This window comes from Lissotriton helveticus, chromosome 1_1 (assembly GCF_964261635.1).
Source record: "Lissotriton helveticus chromosome 1_1, aLisHel1.1, whole genome shotgun sequence".
Lineage (NCBI taxonomy): Eukaryota > Metazoa > Chordata > Amphibia > Caudata > Salamandridae > Lissotriton > Lissotriton helveticus.
In genome coordinates this window covers 351,687,272-351,708,160 of record NC_136057.1, presented here as the reverse complement: position 1 = coordinate 351,708,160, position 20,889 = coordinate 351,687,272, and the positions used below count along the sequence as shown (strand labels likewise).

General features: G+C 51.2%; 2 protein-coding genes across 2 annotated transcripts in view; both read left to right on the top strand.

The window, feature by feature from the left end:
- GPR19 (G protein-coupled receptor 19) overlaps positions 1 to 20,889 on the top strand; it is a 185,303-nt gene that overhangs the window by 54,881 nt on the left and 109,533 nt on the right. The window lies entirely within an intron of this gene.
- Positions 8,684 to 11,873, top strand: LOC144769552 (uncharacterized). Its single transcript, XM_078653705.1, has 2 exons — positions 8,684 to 9,823; positions 9,869 to 11,873. The coding sequence occupies exons 1-2, from the start codon at positions 9,068 to 9,070 to the stop codon at positions 11,720 to 11,722; spliced, it is 2,610 nt and encodes an 869-aa protein (XP_078509831.1). The 5' UTR covers positions 8,684 to 9,067; the 3' UTR covers positions 11,723 to 11,873.

Here is a 20,889-nt window from a genome sequence, read left to right as displayed (position 1 = left end):
GATTTCACCCCCTCGGTCCAAGACGCCAGACGTAAATTTGCAGGGGTGAAAAAGAAACTACAAACCCAGGAGATCCCGTATGCCATGCTATATCCGGCGGAACTAAAAATCTCTCATCAGAGCAAACAGCACTTTTTTCAAAACCCGCAGCAGGTGGAGGACTACCTCAAGCAGTGTAGGAAAGAACAGCACAGGGAAGAATAAACCCGCCGACGTTCCGGGTCGCATTCGCCACTATCACAGCAGGACTGATCTACTGCACTGTTATATGGACCCTTAAAGTCGAAAGGCCCCGGGTTGCTGGCTTTGCGTAATCTGATATCTGTGTATACCGGTGAGGTATTTGCTCTGATTTAACCATTACTGGTCTAAATGTTTCATAAATGCTCGTACGTCCACCTCCGTCCCGCAGAACCGACCGGGGTCACCTGGTTGCATGTGGGTGTAAGTAGGGAGGTGGTTGGCAGGCCTGGTGCCCCTCGTTCGGACCCCCGATGGGTGTACCCCTGATTACCTCTCCACCTCTGTGGACGGGAGCTTCTGCAGTAATTGTTTTGGGTTTTGTTCTTGTTTTGTTGTGGTTTTGGGGGCTGGGTGGGGAACTTATGCCCGGCTAGTTGGGGTTGCCGGTGTGGGTGGGAGAGCACTCCGATTCCCTATTGTCATGCTCGATGAGCTGCTAATGCGAGTTTGGGGCTGGTCTGCCGGGAGGGTCCCGGGAGGGAAATGTTGTTACAGTATATTTGAATCTGCTATGATCTGCACTGAGGTACCACTATGCTACACATATTTACACTCGGTGGAATGGGTGACTTAGCACCTTCACAGCCGGCACAGCAGTTCCGGCTAGTGTCATGGAATATTCGAGGGCTGAACAACCCGAGAAAGAAAAGGCAAATTTTAGGCTATCTGGACAGGCAAGGGGTATCTATTGCCACGCTTCAAGAAACACACTTACGAACTGATGGGGCCCCTCTGTTTGCACCTAGATGGGCCTCCTGCAAAGTGTTCTCTTCTTATTCGAATTATGCTAGGGGAGTGACAATACTGGTCCGGAGAGGGGTGCGCTTTACTCCAGCTGGGACTGAAATTGACTCAGCGGGACGATACTGCATGATATGGGGGACACTACACTCGCATACAGTCCGCGTTGCCAGCTACTACGGCCCCAATACAGATGACACGTCTGCACTCCTCACGCTGTGGGGTAAGATTCAAACATTAGGCATACACCATGTTATATTGGGGGGCGATTTCAACACGGCACTGGAACCGGGCCTGGATAGATCCCACCCCCAGGCGTTGCACTACACGCATACCCAACGTACATTATCCACGCTTGTCGAGGAGCACCATTACATAGATGCCTGGAGACACATTCACCCCTCCCTCAAACAGGGCACCCACCACTCTGCTGTTCATTCCACGTGGGCTCGGATTGACTACGTATTCCTATCGGCTGGCCTACTTCCCTGGCTGGTTGGCGCTCTCCACCTTGCTAGAACATTCTCAGATCACTCGCCAGTCCTCCTCACATTATGCATACCCATTGATGTTTCCCCGTACCTCAGTTGGCGCCTCAACCCCGCACACCTCACTGACTCGGCCTTCAGGGTAGAACTTGAACAAGACATACAGGACTTCTTTGAACGTAACGAGGGATCCGTGTCAACTTTCACAACGGTATGGGAGGCCTTTAAGGTCCGGTCAGAGGTTGGTGTATTTCAAAAGGTGGGGGAGTCCTCAAGTCGCTTCGCAGTGAACTGCGCAAGCTAGAAACGGAGCTCCGAGACCTTGAACGGAGCACGGCTCGAGACACGAGTGGACATACTTCTAAGGCACACCTCAGGGAAAATCTAAATGAGTATGCAGAAACGGCGGAAAAAGAATGCAAGTTTCTTGGGAAACCATATACGGCTCGCCTCTATGGCGAGGGTGACAGGCCGGGTAGGGCTCTAGCCTTTGCTGTCAGACCCCCGAAGTACCACAACTATGTTGCGACCCTACTAGATGAACATCAGGTTCCGCAGAGAGACCTCACGGTACAACTGCGCATCCTCACCAATCACTACTCCGCACTATACAACACCCACAGATTGACGCCCATTGACTTGCAGACGTATCTTGACGACACTGCCGTAGCGTGGATAGGTCCATCTCAGCAGAAATTTTTGCATCATGAAATCGAGGTAGATGAAATAAAAGACGCTATCATGGCTATGAAGTCAGGTAAATCACCTGGATCAGATGGGCTGCCAATCGACTTTTACAAGACATATATTCATCTACTGGCTCCTATACTGAAACGGGTTTACTACTCTGCCCTTGAGGAGGGAACCTTGCCGACCACTATGCGTGAAGCCCTTATAGCATTATTGCTGAAACCGGGCAAACCTCCAGAACACTGCGACTCTTATCGACCTCTGTCGTTGCTCAATACTGATGTGAAAATCTTGGCTAAAGTGCTCGCGACGCGCCTTAATTTATTGATGGAACGCTTGGTCCTGCCGGACCAAGCTGGCTTTGTCCCAAACAGGGCGACGTCACACAACCTACGCACCCTTCAGGCTGTACTGCAGGACATTAACCCTCGATGCGAGGCGGCTGCAGTTTTCCTAGACGCAACCAAAGCGTTTGACTTCCTCGAATGGGACTATCTTCTTGCCCTTCTGGAACGGATGGGGATCCCCTTTAACTTTCTCGATTGGATCCGACTGCTGTATAGCAAGCCACAAGCCTCTGTTCTGTTAAACGGCGCCCGCTCAGCCCCGTTTGGGATCCACAGAGGCACCCGGCAGGGCTGCCCGCTCTCCCCGGTTCTCTTTGCGATCGCCATTGAACCATTGGTGGCCAAACTTAGGCAACATCACAATCACCGCTCTTTAATATACCCCGAACGGCAGCTACTCATTGCAATGTATGCTGACGACATGACCTTGTATGTAGACAAACCGCAGGAGAACCTTAATCCTCTGTTGCGCGAGATAACCAAATTTGGGGCCATATCGGGGATACAAATTAATTGGTCGAAGTCAGCTCTATTCCCCTTGACGGACAGGACCGTCTCCTTCCCCCTAGAGTACCCTCTAATGTGGGAAACGGATGAAATCAAGTACCTGGGCATAATAGTGACTAGCAACCGTGAAGCTCTAATTCGGGCTAATTACGGCACGGTCCTGGACAAGCTGACTGATTCCATCACTAAGTGGATCCACCTCCCATTATCAATGGCGGGGCGTATTTCCCTGATTAAGATGGTGGTCCTCCCCAAGCTCCTGAATTTATTTACTAATATCCCGTATAATCCAGGCTCCTATTTCTTCCGCGCCCTCAATTCCCAGGTATCTAGACTTATCTGGGGTGGCAAGCAAGCTAGGCTCAGTCTAAAGACGCTCATGCTGCCTTACCACCAAGGGGGGTTTGATGTCCCGAATTTCCAGCGATACTATGACTGTGCCCAAGGACACTTTGTTGTGTACTGGCTACACCCCCCTCCCTTCATGGCTCATCTGGCGGTAGAGGACGGATATATGAGACCCGCTCAACCATCAGGTTATTTATATACCCCGTCCCGTGCTTCAGACCATGACCCTACCACGGTGGATTGTACGGTGCAAGCCTGGAATCGCATGGCTGCTCACATGGGGGTCGGGTTCTTATACTCGCCACGTATGTCCCTACCACATGATCCCAGGTTAAGCGTCCCCTGCGAGGAGATATGCCGTAAAATGCTTGCGAAGTATGCGGCCCATGCTTGGGGCGATCTATATCTCCAGGGTCAGTTTCGCACGTCGGCTCAATTCTTTGGGGACTCCGCCCCTTCAGTAATGGACACGTTCCTTTATACTTCGCTGCGTCAGAACGTCAAGGCGGTCACACCCAATTTTCTTGATGAACCGGACACGGTGACACCTCTACACGGTCTCCTCCAATCTGATCCCCCGAAACATGTAGTATCGATGCTATATAAGCATGCGCAGGCGCAGGCGGCCCCTTCCCCCCCACCACTCAGAGCGCGCAGGGACTGGGACAGAGATCTAGGCACTCCATTGTCGGACGAACAATGGGATGAAAGCTGCTCACACACCAATGCGGTAACGGGTAATGCACGTCTCAGACTGGTGCATTATAAGTTCCTACACCGACTCTACTACACCCCGGCCAAACTGTTCCGCTTTGGTCTCTGCGACACTGACCAGTGTTTACGGTGTAGGGGAGAAGGTGCAGATTTTTTTCACCTGGCTTGGTTGTGCCCGGCAGTAGCAGCATTCTGGGATGAGATATTTAAGGCGTTATCTGTTATGATTGGGGTGGATACTGCACCCTGTCCTAGGATTGCTCTACTAGGTCAGTCGAATCCTGCGGTCATCACGCATAGGAAATTTTTGGCGCTAGGACTCCTATTGGCCAAGCGCCATGTCGCGTGTCGCTGGGGACGAGGTCGCGCGCCCAAATTAAAGACATGGCTGTCCACGATGTCTACATGGCAGGAACATCTACACACATACGCCGACCTTCTACCACAAAAATCACGCCCTAAAGACCTATGGGGTCCCCTCACCACATACCTCCTTAACTTGCCAGACGAAGATGCATCGGAAATGGGGAGCGACAGAGAATTGGGCTAGGCTGGCCTGACCCCTTTCTATGAGCCAGGTCCGTGTGCCGTATAGGCGGGAGATAGTAGACCTCGCTCCACTCCCCCCCCCCCCCATGCACCATCCTACTTTCAGATAACCTGAGTGACTGACACATGGGTGGGTGGCTAGGGACACTGAGACGTTCATGACATCAAGGGAGACTGGATCACCTGCCGCATCTGCCACTGCCTCCTTGCGCATAGTTGGTCTGCTGAGTATCCCCGTCACCAGATCACTTAAGTATCACACTTACATGTCACTTGTAGTGCTACGTCCAATACATCAGGTATTGTTGTACTCTCAGGTTGGATCATAGACCACCCCCCCTCTTCTCCCCTCCCCGCAGGCCAGGAGTGACATGCAACACTGCACCTCAAGACACTTCTTGCAGTTTCTTTGTATGTTAGGACTCATGGAAGAAGTGGGTTTCTGTTGATTTAGTTAGTTTGTTATCGCAGATAAACGTAACCTCAAGTGGATAATGATGTATGTACACCGCTGACCTGCTTGCTAGAAGAGATATCTGTAAACAGCTCGCATAAACTTTATATCGCGGCCGGCCTAACGGGTTGTAGGCGGCATGCTGTGTTTAAAAGGTTGCTACTCTACCCGGCGTGAAGTATATGCATGCTTTACTTTGACTGCAAATGCTGCCGGCCTGCGGAGGCAGGTTGTAGGCGAATAGCTGTGTACCCTTTATTTGTCCTTAATAAAGGTTGTTAAAAAAAATATATATATATTTATGGTACATGTGTTCTGGTTGTGCTAGACCTTGGTTGGTCGTTCTGTTCTTCATTTTATATATATATATATATATATATCACAAGAGTTGCCTGCGTTAACAGATGGAAGCCACACGAGAAGATTAAGAATCTGCCACGTTTATTCAACCTCTAAGAGAGTGCCATGAGACACAGTGTCGAAGACCATGCTGCCATACTGAGATCAAGTAGGATCATTGAGTCCATCTTGCCCACATCCAAGAGCCGTCTAAGATGTCCTGTGACTCCTAGTTTCGAGATCAGTTTGACAGTGCAGCTGTCTCCTGGCCTATTTTTACGAACTTTTTAAAATGTACATAGAGTGAGCTTTGGCTCCAGCTGCAGGATTATTAATCACTTACCTCATAGTACTGGTTGTTTCACATTATCCCCCTGCCTCTTATAGAGTGCTTTCGCTGCAGTGCATTTGGGTCTATTTTACACATCAAAACAACACTGAATCAATCAATTTGTTACATGCACTGAAAACAATTGTTTCTTTGTTTTGTTTTTTCCACATCAAAAGGCTTTTCTAACATATTTCAATGAGACCTCAAAGTACAAGCCAGCCCTATTGCCTTTGCCAGTGTTATTTTACTCTCTTGACTCCTGACACTAGGACTGGACCGGGCAATACAAGAGGTATCAAATTTCAAGGGGGGCGTGGCTAAGCAAGCAAGCCACGATGGCGGGTGTGTCCCGCTGAGGCTCAGCGATCGGGCTGGCATCCTACCCGGTTCCCAAGCCACACGCGCCAGAATCAGTGATTGGAGCTCACCGGGCACCTGGCGCCCTCCTGCAGTCCTTGGCAATCTGTGGTCCAGCTGGGGAAACGACATTCAGCCCACCGGAGCCGCGCACCGGGGCTCAAGATGGCAATTGTGACCCCTTGACTCCACGCCGACAGCCTCCCTTGGGCATCAAAAGCCCTACATTGACCAGCAGTCACCCCCGGGATGATCGCGGGGCTGGCGGAGGCCCGCTCCCGGGAGGCCCTCCCGCGTCGGTCCCGTCTGCTCCACTGCCCGGAGGTCCCGATGAGGCGCGACCCGCCATTTTGACTGCACCGAGCTGCCGCCTTCCCGGGCAGAGTCCCGACCACAGCAATCCACGCAGCGGCACCATAACCGGAGGGGGCACCTGATCGCTGTGGCCAAGACCTGGGGGCCCGCCACCGCTCATCGTTTCATCGCCATCCTCCTGGGGGACTCGGCAAACTCGGCCCGCCTGACCCCAAGATGGCACTCGTGGAGCGCTGTGAGTGAGGAGGCAGACACAGCAGCCCCCCGGAAGCGCTCACAACACCACGGGCATCAGGTGAGCCGAGGCCCCCCATATATCACCTGCAGGGGCGCTTCCCTGGCTGAGGGGTCCGGCGAGGCCTCATTGATGAACTGAATGCCCCCTCCTGGGACTGCCACAGGAATTGCCTGACTTTAAAATGGAGGCGTAACAGCTCTCCCTGCTTCACATATCGGGCCACCCTCACCACTGGGACACAGGGCCGGGGCCCCTGCTCCGTCAACAGACTATACACTCCCCGGGGGTCTCCCCCCCTCAGGGCATACTGCTTCGGAGGACCTGGGTGCTGCGGCGAACATACACTGAGCAGTGCACAGACGACCTGAGCCGCAAGATAGACTGGTGTGCACCGGTCAACCCCTCGCTCCTATTCCCCTGGGCAGGACACCCGCTGAGCAACACACTCCTCACTGCCTCTGACGCCGCGCAGTGTCCCGGGTGATTGCCGCCATGGGGAAACCGAAGGTGACACAGACGCCCACGGTGCCGGAAACTGCTCCGGAAAATATGCCCCACACTTGGGCATGGTCGCAATCTAATGCGTCGCAGGCTGACCCCACCGTATTGGCCAAATTGGACCAAGTGCTAGCGGCCATCGAATTATCCCGACTGTCCATGGAGGAGCGGCTCGGTACCCTGGCGACCGACATCAGCCTAATCCGCGACGACCACCGGAAACTTGCGGATAAGGTAAAAGACGGGGAGAAGACCCTAACCGACCTACAACCCATGGTTAAAACGCACCAAACCACACTGCCGGATGTCCTTCACCGCCTGGCTGTCATAGAAGAGCGTGCAGACGATTTGGAAGGACGGTCTAGACGCTGTAACATACGCGTGCTGGGTCTGCCGCAGGGAATTGAAGGCTCGAACCCCCTGGAATATATGGAGACGTGGATAAAATCTTTTACCCCGGCTATGGACCGAACAACATTCTTCTCCATTGAACGCGCCCACAGGGTCCCCAGCCCGGAGACCGCCGTCAGGATCTGCCCCGAGACCAATGCTTGCTAAGTTCTTACACTTCCGCGACCGGGACTGCGAGTCCACCGTATGTCGCCCGGGACGTCCCCATACTCCCCATTACTCCCACTGGTTGGCTGGCCTAGGCTCGAGACATACTATACAGCCAACGTGTTAACGGCGTGGACAGAGTGTGGAATCACGTACATGGAGTCCCTCATCGAAGACGTGCAGATTAAACCATTCCAACGCCTTGTGGATGAGTATGGTCTCCCCCCGGGTCAGTTCCTGCAGTATCACCAACTTCTCGAAAGCTTTCGCCCACACCACAACCTCCAAGTAGGGGAACCAAATACACACCCGGTCATACATACCATCCTACACATGGGGGTGTGGCGACACTTAATCACCTGGCTATACAAGGCGCTTCGGGAACTAGCAAACGCAACCCTAACGACCCTACGTGCCACTTGGGAAGACGAAATTGGTCGTCCACTACACGAGACGGAATGGACCAAAGCCCTGGAATTTTCCAAAAAGGAGTCCAGGAATGCCCGATTTAAAAATATACAATTTTATATACTCCACAGTGCGTATCTGACACCAGCGCGCATGCAAAAATTCTACCCCGACACTCAGTTCCGCTGTCCCAGATGCCACTCTCCGGAGGCGGACTTTCTCCACATGTTCTGGAGCTGTCCCACTCTTCGGTCCTTGTGGCAAACTGTCCATGAGACGCTAAAAGACCTCACAGGACTCACACCCTGGACACTTGGGAAGCCAGCGCGCTGGGCATATTCAGGATACAAAAACATCTCAAAGCACACAAGCGTTTCATCTCACTAGCACTACTACTAACCAAAAGGAGTATAGCTATGCACTGGCGGTCCCCCACGGGCCCCCCTTTAGGGGCATGGGTAGGAGTGGTATCTAAATGGGCGGCTGCGGAGGAGAATGCACTGCGCGAAGAAGAGGTTAAGGGGATAAGTAAACACCCCATCTCCATGGAGTGGGCCAGTTCAAGGCATGTGGGCTGCTGAATTCATATCTATAGCATAGATTGCCGCCTAGTGTTGGGTCCGGATGATTGCACATTGTTGTCCTGGAAGAGTCTTCGAAGTATCACGAGATAGGTGGCTCCTCCCCTGGACTACAGTGCGCATGGGCATCGACTCCATCCTCAGATTGTTTTTTTCCGCCATTGGGTTCGGATGTGATTTCGTTATCTCCTGTTCGGAATCATTATAAAACTTTTTCTAGGCCAAAAGGCCTTTTTCGAACCGTCGGTGTTGTTTGCGTTCGGTGCCCGACTTTATTCCTTCTCGTCGAGTCGGATATCCGGGGAGTCGTGTGACTCTTCGGTGATCGAGGCCCAGTCGACGCAGCAAGACTTTCGACGGCATGGAACGGAGTCCGTTCAAGCACTGTCCCGTGTGTGGATCCAAGTACCCACACATTGACGTCCACCCAGTTTGCAACAAATGCCTGTCGCCGGACCACGAAGCCAACTGTATGGCCTGTTCCAGGTTTCGATCGAAGAAGACGATCCGGCTTCGGCGCGTGGCGCGCCTCGAGGCCCGGCGGACCGCCCCAGCACCGGTGGACATCTTCGACGATGAAGAAGCAGATGAACAAGAGGTTCAGATGCAGATTTCACCTCCAACAGTCGACGTCGAGTACGAATACGAAGAGGATGTCGAAGGCCTTGATGTAGAAGAAGTCGTCGACGAGGTAGGGGACGACAATGAGGCCTATGGGGCCATGGAAGATAGCTCGGAGGAAGAGCTATGCCCCGTTCGAACACTTTCAAAGGCTCAGGTCGAGGGATCGCCACACGGCCTTACCCAAGACCCTATATCTGCATCCACGGCCCCGCCTTCTGGCCCGGCTACGGACACTTCCACGGAGCGGCCATTGTCGAAAACGAAACCGAAAGTGAAACCATCGGTGTCGACAAAAACAAAATCGGTTGAGGCGCCATCGAAACCGAAAACGTCGGCACCCCCTTCGACGCCATCGTCTTCACAGGGGTCGGGGCCACCGAAGCCGAAGAAGACCGTCAAGCCGGTCAAGTCGGGCAAAGGCGTCGAGCCGAAGGTGGTCAAGTGCGTCGACCCGAAGGTGGTCAATGGCGTTGAGCCGAAGACCAGGAAGGGCGTGGAGTCGGAATCGCGCACGAGCGCTGACCCGAAGTCCAACAAGGGCGTCGAGCCGAAAACAAGTAAAGGCGTCGAGCCGAAAACAAGTAAGGGCGCCGAGCCCCCGGCTGGGACCCCGAAACAAGTAGCACGACCCGCCGATCCGAAACCATCGGCGTCGACGGCGGCTAACACGGACAAAGATCGTAGCGCCCCTAACAAGGATGCTGCTACGCCTCGGATAGAAAAACCAAGGTCATCGACGCTCGAGTCTTCCCATGTTGGTGAACCGAGGTCGGCTGTCGGGTCGACGAAACCGTCCGCTTCCTTTACGAAGCAGGTCTCGGACTCCCTCAGACGGATCAGGGGAAAAGCTTCAGCGGCGGAACCACAGATGCCTGCCTCTCCGAAGCCACCTGTCCCGAAGCCAAAAACTTCGGCGCCGATCCGCTTCACGCTGCCGCCAAAGGAGGCGCCGAAGGCCTTCGCACCGCAATCGGTGCCCAAGGACACTGCGGGGTCGAAGCCAACGGACCGGCCAGGGAGTTGGAAGCATCGAACACCCTTGCTGGAGGAGGAGTCGGAGCATTTCATTGATGCCGACACCGGAAAACTTATAATTTACAAACGGAAGATCACTCCATCGCAACCCTTGGAGTCGTATACCATTCCTCTAAAGCGCAAAAGGCCTGCTTCAGACACACCAAACTTGGTTGAACCAATAGTTCCTCAGACTCCAAGAATTGCAACACCATCACCCACTTATTCTGATGGAGAAGATGCTGGGGATGGAGATGAGGAATACAATTTTCCTGATAACACAGAGCCTGACGAACAACAGGACTCGTGGGTAGAGGCAGGTGACCAAGGGGATCAGCACACTGCCCATGAACCTCAGGTGTACAATGTCAAAACCTCTCCCACTGAGGACTCTGCAGCATTTAATGCACTGATGGAAAGGGCAGCAAAAAACCACGGTGTTGAGATGCATGCTGACCCTGTGGAGGTGGACTTCCTTTTTGACACTTTTTCAACTGCTGAAAAAACTGTAAAAACTCTACCTATGCTAAAGGGGGTCATTAAACATGCTGCAGACATTTTTAAGGAACCCACGCGGGCAAGGGTGGTCAACCCTAGAATTGAGAAGAAATACAGACCGGCACCTGGCGACCCTACCTACATCAAGGGCCAGTTGCCATTGGACTCTCTGGTAGTTTCTAATGGCCGCAAGAGGGCGAATTCGCAAACCACTGGTGAAGCTCCTCCCCCAGACAAAGAATCAAAAGTGCTGGAGGCATCAGGAAAGAGAGTTGCAGCTCAAGCGGCCAATATCTGGCGTATATCTAACACGCAGGCACTCTTGGCACGTTACGACAGGGCACACTACGACACACTAGAGACCCTATTGCAACATCTACCAGACCAATATAAAGAAGCAGGGGAGATGCTTATCCAGGAAGAGAAGCTCATCTCTAACGCTTCCATCAAGTGCGCACTAGACGTTGCGGACACTGCGGCCAGAGCAATTAATACCAGTGTGATGCTCAGACGGCAAGCATGGCTCAGAATCTCAGGTTTTAAACCAGAAATCCAAACTACCATCCTTAACCAGCCAGTAAACCCTGACAGGTTGTTTCGTCCAGAGGTGGATACCACCCTGGAAAAAATTAAGAAAGATACTGAGACTGCCAAGTGCATGGGAGCTCTCCAGTCCCAACAGTTTCGTGGGAACACTTTTCGTCGCTCAGGCAATCGAGGTGTTAACAGAGGCCAGATGTCACAGCAGACACAGTTCAATAAAGGTGGGGCGCAATCCCCGTACACCAAGCAGAGTAGAGGAGGATACCGGGGCAACAGCACCAAGGGCAGAGGCAGAGGCAACAACAACTCCCGTTCCTCTGCCACCGACAAACAGTGACTCCCTGTCACTGCCCCCCGACCATCCAACACCTGTCGGGGGGAGACTCCAGCAGTTCCTGCCAGTCTGGAAATCCATCACCACAGACAGGTGGGTCAGGAAACTTATCCAGTTCGGTTATTGTTTGGAGCTGACATCCACTCCACCCAACATACCACCAAGACACCGTCCTATGTCCACAGAGCATTTGCACTTATTGCAGCAGGAGGTTCTAGTCATGCTGCAAAAAGGCGCAATAGAGCTTGTGCCAGTGGAGGAAGAAGGCACAGGGGTGTATTCCCTGTACTTCTTAATCCCAAAGAAGGACGGGTCCCTCAGGCCTCTGAACCAGTACATTCTCTCAGAACACTTCCACATGTTAACACTGCAGCAGGTTCTTCCGTTGCTAAATCAGGGAGACTTCCTCACAACCTTGGACCTCAAGGATGCTTACTTTCACATTCCACTCCACCCATCCCACAGGAAATACCTCAGATTCACCATTCTGAATCGGCATTATCAGTTCAAGGTCCTTCCTTTCGGAGTGACAACAGCCCCCAGAGTGGTCACGAAATGTCTGGCGACAGTGGCTGCGCACCTCAGGAGACAGAACGTCCATGTATACCCTTATCTGGACGACTGGCTAGTTCAGGCAAAGTCGGCCCAGCAGTGCGCCGCCGACATGTTCCACACCATTCACCTTCTTCACGGTCTGGGCTTCTCACTGAACTATCCGAAGTCGCACCTTCAGCCAGCCCATGTGCGGCAGTATCTGGGCGCGACGATAGATACTCTGGCGGCGACGGCTCAGCCAAATTCAGTGAGAATAGACAGCATTCAGGCGCTGATCCAGAAATTCAGACCGCAACACTCGCTTCCAGCAAGAGTGTTCATGCAGTTGATAGGCATGATGGCCTCCTGCATCTTCATAGTCCCGCATGCAAGGTTACATATGCGTCCGCTCCAAGAATGCTTGGCACATCAGTGGACTCAGGCTCACGGACAGTTGAAAGACCTAGTGTTGGTAACCGGTCGGGCATACAACTCTCTGCATTGGTGGAATCCACACAACCTTTGCAAGGGCCGACCGTTCCAGGAGCCTGTGCCACATATTGTCCTGACGACGGACGCATCTCTCCAGGGATGGGGAGCTCATGTACTCCACTACACAGTGCAGGGACTATGGTCGACGCAGCAAAGGAAGATGCGCATCAACTACTTAGAACTGATGGCAATCTTCATGGCACTGAAGTCCTTCAAAGTACATCTGTGCAACAAGGTCGTGTTGATCCGGACGGACAACATGACGGCAATGTACTATATCCAAAAGCAGGGAGGTACACACTCTCCACAGCTGTCTCACCTGGCTCAGAGCATGTGGAAGTGGGCCATTCAGAGGAACATCTTCCTCATGGCGGAACACCTCCCGGGCAAGGACAATCAGATGGCGGATCTGCTCAGCAGGTACAGCTACCAGATGCACGAGTGGGAGTTACACCCATCAGTACTCCACCCGTACTTCCAGCAGTGGGGTCATCCAGAGATAGACCTGTTTGCCACAAGGGAAAACTCAAAATGCCAAAGCTTTGCCGCCAGGTTCCCACACCCACAGTCGCAGGGCAATGCGATATGGATGAACTGGTCAGGCAGATTTGCGTACGCTTTTCCCCCAGCACCTCTCATACCGCTGGTGGCAAGAAAGCTAAAGCAACACTCGATGACACTCATCCTGGTTGCTCCAACGTGGGCACGCCAACCATGGTACACCACGTTTCTAGAACTCTCCGTGGTACCGCATCAAAGGCTGCGCCTCACACCCAGGCTCTTGACGCAGAACCATGGCGACATTCAGCACCCGGATCCGCAACAGCTCAACCTGGCGATCTGGCTCCTGAGGTCTTAGAATTTGGCTACCTTGACTTGCCTCCTGAATGCATGGACATCATCCGGGAGGCGAGGAGGCCCACTACCAGAGCTTGCTATGCAGCGAAATGGAAGCGGTTTGTCATTTACTGTACAGAACATCATATCAACCCCTTAGATGCATCCATTCCTAATATCATCTGCTATTTGTTACATCTTTACAAATGCAATCTAGCATATGCTTCCATTCGGATACACTTATCCGCCATAGCGGCTTATCTCCAAAACAGGCAGCACCTCTCTGTTTTCAGGGTGCCTGCTATTAAAGCATTCCTAGAGGGGCTAAAGCGGGTCATCCCCCCAGGACCCCGCCAGCTCCTGTGTGGAACCTCAATGTGGTCCTCACCAGATTGATGGGCCCACCGTTTGAGCCTCTGCACTCCTGTGAGATTCAGTTCTTAACATGGAAGGTAGCTTTTCTCATTGCCATCACGTCTCTACGACGTGTTAGTGAGCTACAGGCGCTCACAGTACAAGAGCCATTTATTCAAATTCATTCTAACAGGGTGGTGCTGCGCACTAACCCTAAGTTTCTTCCTAAGGTGGTGTCGCAGTTTCATGTCAATCAAACCATCGAACTGCCCGCATTCTTTCAGAACCCCGAAACAGTAGCAGAAAGAATGCTCCACACGCTTGATGTCAAAAGAGCGTTAATGTACTACATTGACAGGACCAAAGACTTTGGAAAGACACAACAGCTCTTTGTTGCCTTCTCAACCCAGCACAAAGGCAACCCCATTTCCAAAGCAGGAATAGCCAGGTGGATCGTTAAGTGTATTCAGATTTGCTATCACAAAGCTAAGCGCACTTTAACGGTCCCCCCCAGGGCCCACTCCACACGCAAGTTGGGGGCCTCCATGGCGTTCCTGGGTAATATTTCTTTGGAAGACATTTGTAGAGCAGCCACATGGTCTACACCACATACATTTACTAAACATTACTGTGTAGATGTGCACTCCAAACAGCAGGCAGCTGTAGGACAGGCTGTTCTTAAAACACTTTTTCAGACTTCTGCAGCTGGCACAGGCGGCCGCCGTTAATGGAGGGACTGCTATGTATTCTATGCTATAGATATGAATTCAGCAGCCCACATGCCTCGAACTGAATATGCTACTTACCAGTATGCATCTGTTCTTGGCATGTAGGGCTGCTGACATTCATATCGCCCGCCCTCCTCCCCGGCGCCTGTAGCGGCTGCAGACTCTTCTTGCATTTCATCTTAGCATGGCCATCGCTTACACTAATACACTCCATCTTTGCCACAATGGCTAAAAACAATCTGAGGATGGAGTCGATGCCCATGCGCACTGTAGTCCAGGGGAGGAGCCACCTATCTCGTGATACTTCGAAGACTCTTCCAGGACAACAATGTGCAATCATCCGGACCCAACACTAGGCGGCGATCTATGCTATAGATATGAATGTCAGCAGCCCTACATGCCAAGAACAGATGCATACTGGTAAGTAGCATATTCATACTACTACACCGCTTTAAACAATCAACACGTGATGAGGACCAGGACGCAGGTCCATCCCACCCCACTACCCCCCACCCACCATCGCAAGCACAACTGCTGCCCTTGAACCCCCCCTGTCGGCGCACTCATGCTGTTGACAGATGCACCCCACATCCCGCCATACCAGATACTTGATCCCTGTTATCAGCCCCATGTAGCCCCGTCCTAAGCGGCACTGGAGTGCCGATGCATAACCCAACGAGATATACACCCCCCAGACTCATACCATATCTCCCACACCCGCGCTCTGTATTTCCATGCACTTCTTCCTGGTTTACGCCCCAGTTTCAATTTTCACTGTTGAATAACGCCTACAGATCCATTTTGCATATCAAAGATATCATTATGGACTCATATAACTGCAGTATATCTTTTTGCTCATATGTCTGAACACCTGATATGTAATGTTCACATAACGAAATTCCAAAAAAAACATGTTTGAAAAAAAGAGGTATCAAATTTCAAACTAGGGGTAGCAGCTCCTTCGACCCCAGTTTCCTGCAGTTGACTTTTGTTCTTGTACTGTCTTGCCTTCGGTGAAGTCATGCGCCAGTAAGAGCCTAGAGGATTTTTTCCAGGGTCAGCTGAGGACCCCCAGGCAAATCCTGCCCTTGCTTTTCAATTTCATTTGCCACAGACTCTGGGCTCTGCTGGGAGTGCGAGAGCTCTACTGCTTCACTTTGCAGCACAGCGGCTCAGGCACATCCAATGTCCTGTAGCACTGTATCACATTGGAGCTTGTCCTGCTGAGCCAACTGCAAATCATTACATTCACGCAGAGCCAGTCAGCCAGTTAATGTTCGGAATAAAGCTCAATTGTGCTCGAGTTGTCGCTTCCTAAATGGGTAAGCGAGGCCTGCTTACCGTCACTTCTGGTTGTTCAAAAACTGAGCACAGAATTCATCAGCTAGACTTCTGCACTTTATGACCCAGCACTTCTTAAGAGTGGGAGCACCTGCATTTAATGTCTTGGATTGTCTTAGCAGCATTGTTTGCTTCACCCCTTCTGCCCTCTTGCCACCTTCCCTGCAAGCTTTTACCCCAGCTTGCTTGTCTTGCACTGCTGCGGCCCTCTAGGTAAATCCCAAAGATTTGGAAAGATTCGTGGGAGATCAAAGCCTGCAGATCTGTTCATGTTTTTAATTTAACAATAACTAAAGTCAGCAATGTGATCTCACCGGACAACATGACCACCCTCAAGCTCGCAACTCGAAAACACCATCAACTGATTCGCGCCACCAAGAAAACAGCATTCAAGGAAAGACTGGACAACAACGCACACAACAGCAAGGAACTCTTCAACATCGTGAAAGAGCTCTCCAACCCCAACGCCGGAATCAACGACATCACCCCATCACAAGACCTCTGCAACTCCCTCGCCTCCTACTTCCACAACAAGATCGCTGACATACACAACAGCTTCAGCACACAACCAACGCTCCCCACGACCGCACCAACGCCCCCCACCACCACCCTCAGCGCCTGGACCCCTATCAACACCGAAGACACCATCCGCACAATGAACTCCATCCACTCCGGATCTCCAACCGACCCCTGCCCTCACCACGTCTTCAACAAAGCCGACGCCGCCATCGCACCCCAGCTACGGGACATCATCAACGCCTCCTTCGACACCGCAACCTTCCCTGAGAGCTGGAAGCACGCCGAACTCAGCGCTCTACTAAAGAAACCAACAGCAGACCCCACCGAACTCAAGAACTACCGCCCCATCTCGCTCCTCCCGTTTCCAGCCAAAGTCATCGAGAAGACAGTCAACAAGCAGCTGGCCGCCTTCCTCGAGACGAATGGATCCCTCGACCCCTCACAGTCGGGCTTCAGGGCCAACCACAGCACCGAGACCGCCCTCATCGCTGCCACCGATGACATCCGTGCCCTGCTTGACAACGGAGAAACAGCGGCCCTCATCCTCCTAGACCTCTCCGCGGCATTCGACACTGTCTGCCACCGCACCCTAGTGCAACGCCTCAGGAACGTCGGAATCCAGGAGAAGGCACTGGAATGGATCATCTCCTTCCTCGCTGGAAGAACACAGAGAGTCCGCCTACTCCCGTTCAGGTCAGAGGCCACCGAAGTCATCTGCGGCGTTCCTCAAGGCTCCTCGCTCAGCCCCACCCTCTTCAATGTCTACATGAGCCCCCTTGCGGCCATCCCACGCCAACACAACCTCAACATCATCTCCTACGCCGACGACACACAGCTGATCCTCTCCCTGACCAACGACCCCGCCACCGCCAGAGCCGACCTACACGAAGGGATGAAACACGTAGCCGAATGGATGATGACTAGCCGCCTGAAACTGAACTCAGACAAGACGGAAGTTCTCATCCTGGGCTCCTCGCCCTCCGCCTGGGACGACTCCTGGTGGCCACCCGCCCTGGGCTACGCACCCAAACCAACAGACCACGCACGCAACCTGGGCTTCATCCTGGACTCCTCCCTCTCCATGACCAGACAATTCAACGCCGTCTCCTCGTCTTGTTTCAACATCCTGCGCATGCTACGTAAGATCTTCCGGTGGATCCCCACCGAGACCAGGAAGACGGTCACCCAGGCCCTCGTCACCAGCCGTCTGGACTACGGCAACGCCCTCTATGCCGGAACCACCGCCAAGCTCCAGAAGAGACTCCAGCGAATCCAGAACGCCTCAGCAAGATTCATCCTCGACATCCCCAGACGAAGCCACATCTCCAGACACCTGAGAGACCTGCACTGGCTCCCGGTCAACAAGAGAATCACCTTCCGCCTCCTCACCCACGCACACAAAGCCATGCACAACCAAGGCCCGAGTTACCTAAACAGCCTCCTCAACTTCTACGCTCCCACACGCCACCTTCGATCGACCAGCCACGCCCTCGCCGCCGTCCCCCGCATCCGAAGAGCCACAACAGGAGTAAGATCCTTCTCCCACCAAGACTTGGAACTCCCTCCCGACCCACCTCCGCCTGACCCAAGACCACCTCGCCTTCAGGAAGCAGCTCAAGACCTGGCTGTTCGAGCAGTAGCGGACCCCCCCCCCCTCCCCAAGCGCCTTGAGACCCTCCGGGTGAATAGTGCTCTATACAAATGCTATGATTGATTGATTGAGAAATATGCCCCCACATGCATCAATCTAGGATTTTGCATTTCTTAAATAGCGAAAATTAAGGAATCGCTATTTAGGAAATGCAAAATCCTATGCATCAAGAAATCCTAAAAGTTTTTAGGATTTCTTAATTTTCGGAAATTGCGATTCCTTAATTGCGAATTGCAATTAAGGAATGGCATTACATTGATTCCTATGGGCCTAGAGGCCCATAGAAATCAATGCCGTTTTGCATTTCTTTTTTTTGCACTCGCAATATGTTGATGCATTGCAAGGGTGCAGAGGGGGGTCCAAAGGACCCCCCCCTGTACCCCTGAAATGTATTTTCAAGTGCATGTTTCACACACACATGTCCTAAGGACATGTGTGTCTGTAACATGCAAGTTTAAAAAATGCATTTTTTTGCTTTTTTTTAAATTTTCGCAAATTAACACGAGGGTCAACCTCGTGTTAATTTGCACTTCCAATTTCAAAATTCGCTATTTTTAAAAAAAATGATGCATTGCATTTAAGGAATCGCACAAATGCGATTCCTTAATTGCATTTGCATTTTTAAGAAATGCAAAAAATAGCGAATTTTGACACTCTGTTTCATGCATCCCAAAAACGTATTTAGGAAGTGCAAACGGCCGAATTTACCGATTCGCACCGTTTGCACTTCCTAAATAGGTTGATGCATGTGGGGGATGATCTGTTATATCTTGATGATGATCTAACCTGGAGTGCATACTCTTCCCTTGGCCATTCTGCAAGGAACACCAAACCCGAAGACTAGAATAACCACATTGTCAATGATCCAAGACACAACAAACGTGGAAAAGAGAATATACACATGGTGCATTCCCAAACCTAACCCAAACTGTAACAGAATAGACACATTGTCCATTCTCCAAGAGACAACAAACCTGGAGAAGATAATAAACACGAGGTAAATTTCTAAAACTCACCAAACCACCAGATAATATACACATTGTCTGCCCTGCAAGACACATCAAATCTGAACAATATACAAGTTGTGCATTCCTCAAGACCCATCAACCTGTAAAGGGAATGTACATATTGTGCAGTCTCCAAACACACCAAACCTGGAGAAGAGAATGTACTCGTTGTGCATGCTCCCAAATTCCAGTCTTGGGAAGAGAATGTTTCTGTAGAAGATAATGTACATATGGTCCATTCTACAAAACTTCCCTAACCTTGTGAGTAGAATGTTCATGTTGTGCATTCTCCAAGACATTCCAAACGGGGAGAAGATAATATACACATGGTCCATTTTCCAAACTTAACCAAAACTGAAGTAGATGAAGTACATGCGGCTGGCATGTAAAGAGGGCAGTAGGGTAGGGGGAATAAAAATAAATAAAAAATCATTCCACTTACCTTCATCCTGGTGCGATGTCCTCCTCCTCCTCGTTCGGGTCTTCTCTCTGGGCGGGCGGGCAGGCAGGCTCCCGGACACTGGAGGAACCAATCCTGGCGCTGCTCTCATACTGAATGAGAGCAGCGCCAGGATTGGAGGGAGCAGCCTCTCTCACTACGTTCGAGAGCACTGGAGCCCTATGCTTGCTCTAACTCAGCTGTCTTGAGACAGCTGGGTTATAGAGGTTTAAACTCCCTGTGTAGGGTTGGCCGTCGTAAGACGCCCAGTCAAAAAGACGTGCACACTAAACCTAAGTTTCCTGCCTGTCACTACTTTCTGCTGCTGCCTGACTGACAAACAGTGGTCCTAGACTATTGTAACTTAAGATACAAAACATTATCATTGAATGAGTATAGTCATTTAGGCACATAAGATCATAAGCACACATAGAGAAATAGAAAGGCCACTTCCAAAAGACTGATAACTTCAATTTATTCAGTCACACATTCAGTTATTTTAGAGAAACACAATTTTCCCCTGAAAAGGCCTACACCCTACATCTGCCCCTTAAACCTGACTCACAGATGAGGTTACACTGTGAAGAGGAACAGTTTAACTAATGTATTGTACGCAACTGTGTTTATAGGGGTAGGCCTGAATTTTTTAAGGGAGACCATTACAACCTATGCAGGTTCTCTAATGTTCTAAACATTCGAATTTCCTCAATGCAACGACAATTGCTTTTTCTTTTGTCCTTTCATTCTTTCACATGAGCACTAACTTTTCACGTACCTCCTTCTCCCTGATGATAACCGTGTGGATAAAACATTGTACATCTAAATAACCAAATTGTGTTTCTTTAAAATAACTGAATGTGTGACTGAATAAATTCAAGTCATCAGTGTTTTGGAAGTGGCCTTTCTATTTCTCTGTGTGTGCTTATGATCTTATGTGCCTAAATGACTATACTCATTCAATGATAATGTTTTGAATCTTAAGTTACAATACTCTAGGACCACTGTTTTTCTGTACTAAACGATACCCAGGTCCTTTTGACTTTATAGGGTAACCCCATTTGTGATAATGGCTGCCTGACTGACAATGTCAATGTCAAAGGCTTTTGTATAGCGCAACAATTCACCAGAAAAGGTCTCAGGGCGCTTCAGCAGCAGAAATCAGAAAGCGCGCCCTCGTCCTGACGCTCTGCTCGGGATGGGGGTTTGAAAAATTAAATGATAATAATTTAACTTTTTTACCATTTTATTTTCTATCTTTGGGGCACTTT

Coding starts and splice junctions, on each gene's coding strand:
- LOC144769552 (XM_078653705.1), top strand. CDS start 9,068: ATGGAACGGAGTCCGTTCAAGCACTGTCCCGTGTGTGGATCCAAGTAC. Junction 9,824..9,868: donor AGCCGAAGACCAGGAAGGGC/GTGGAGTCGGAA, acceptor AAGTCCAACAAG/GGCGTCGAGCCGAAAACAAG.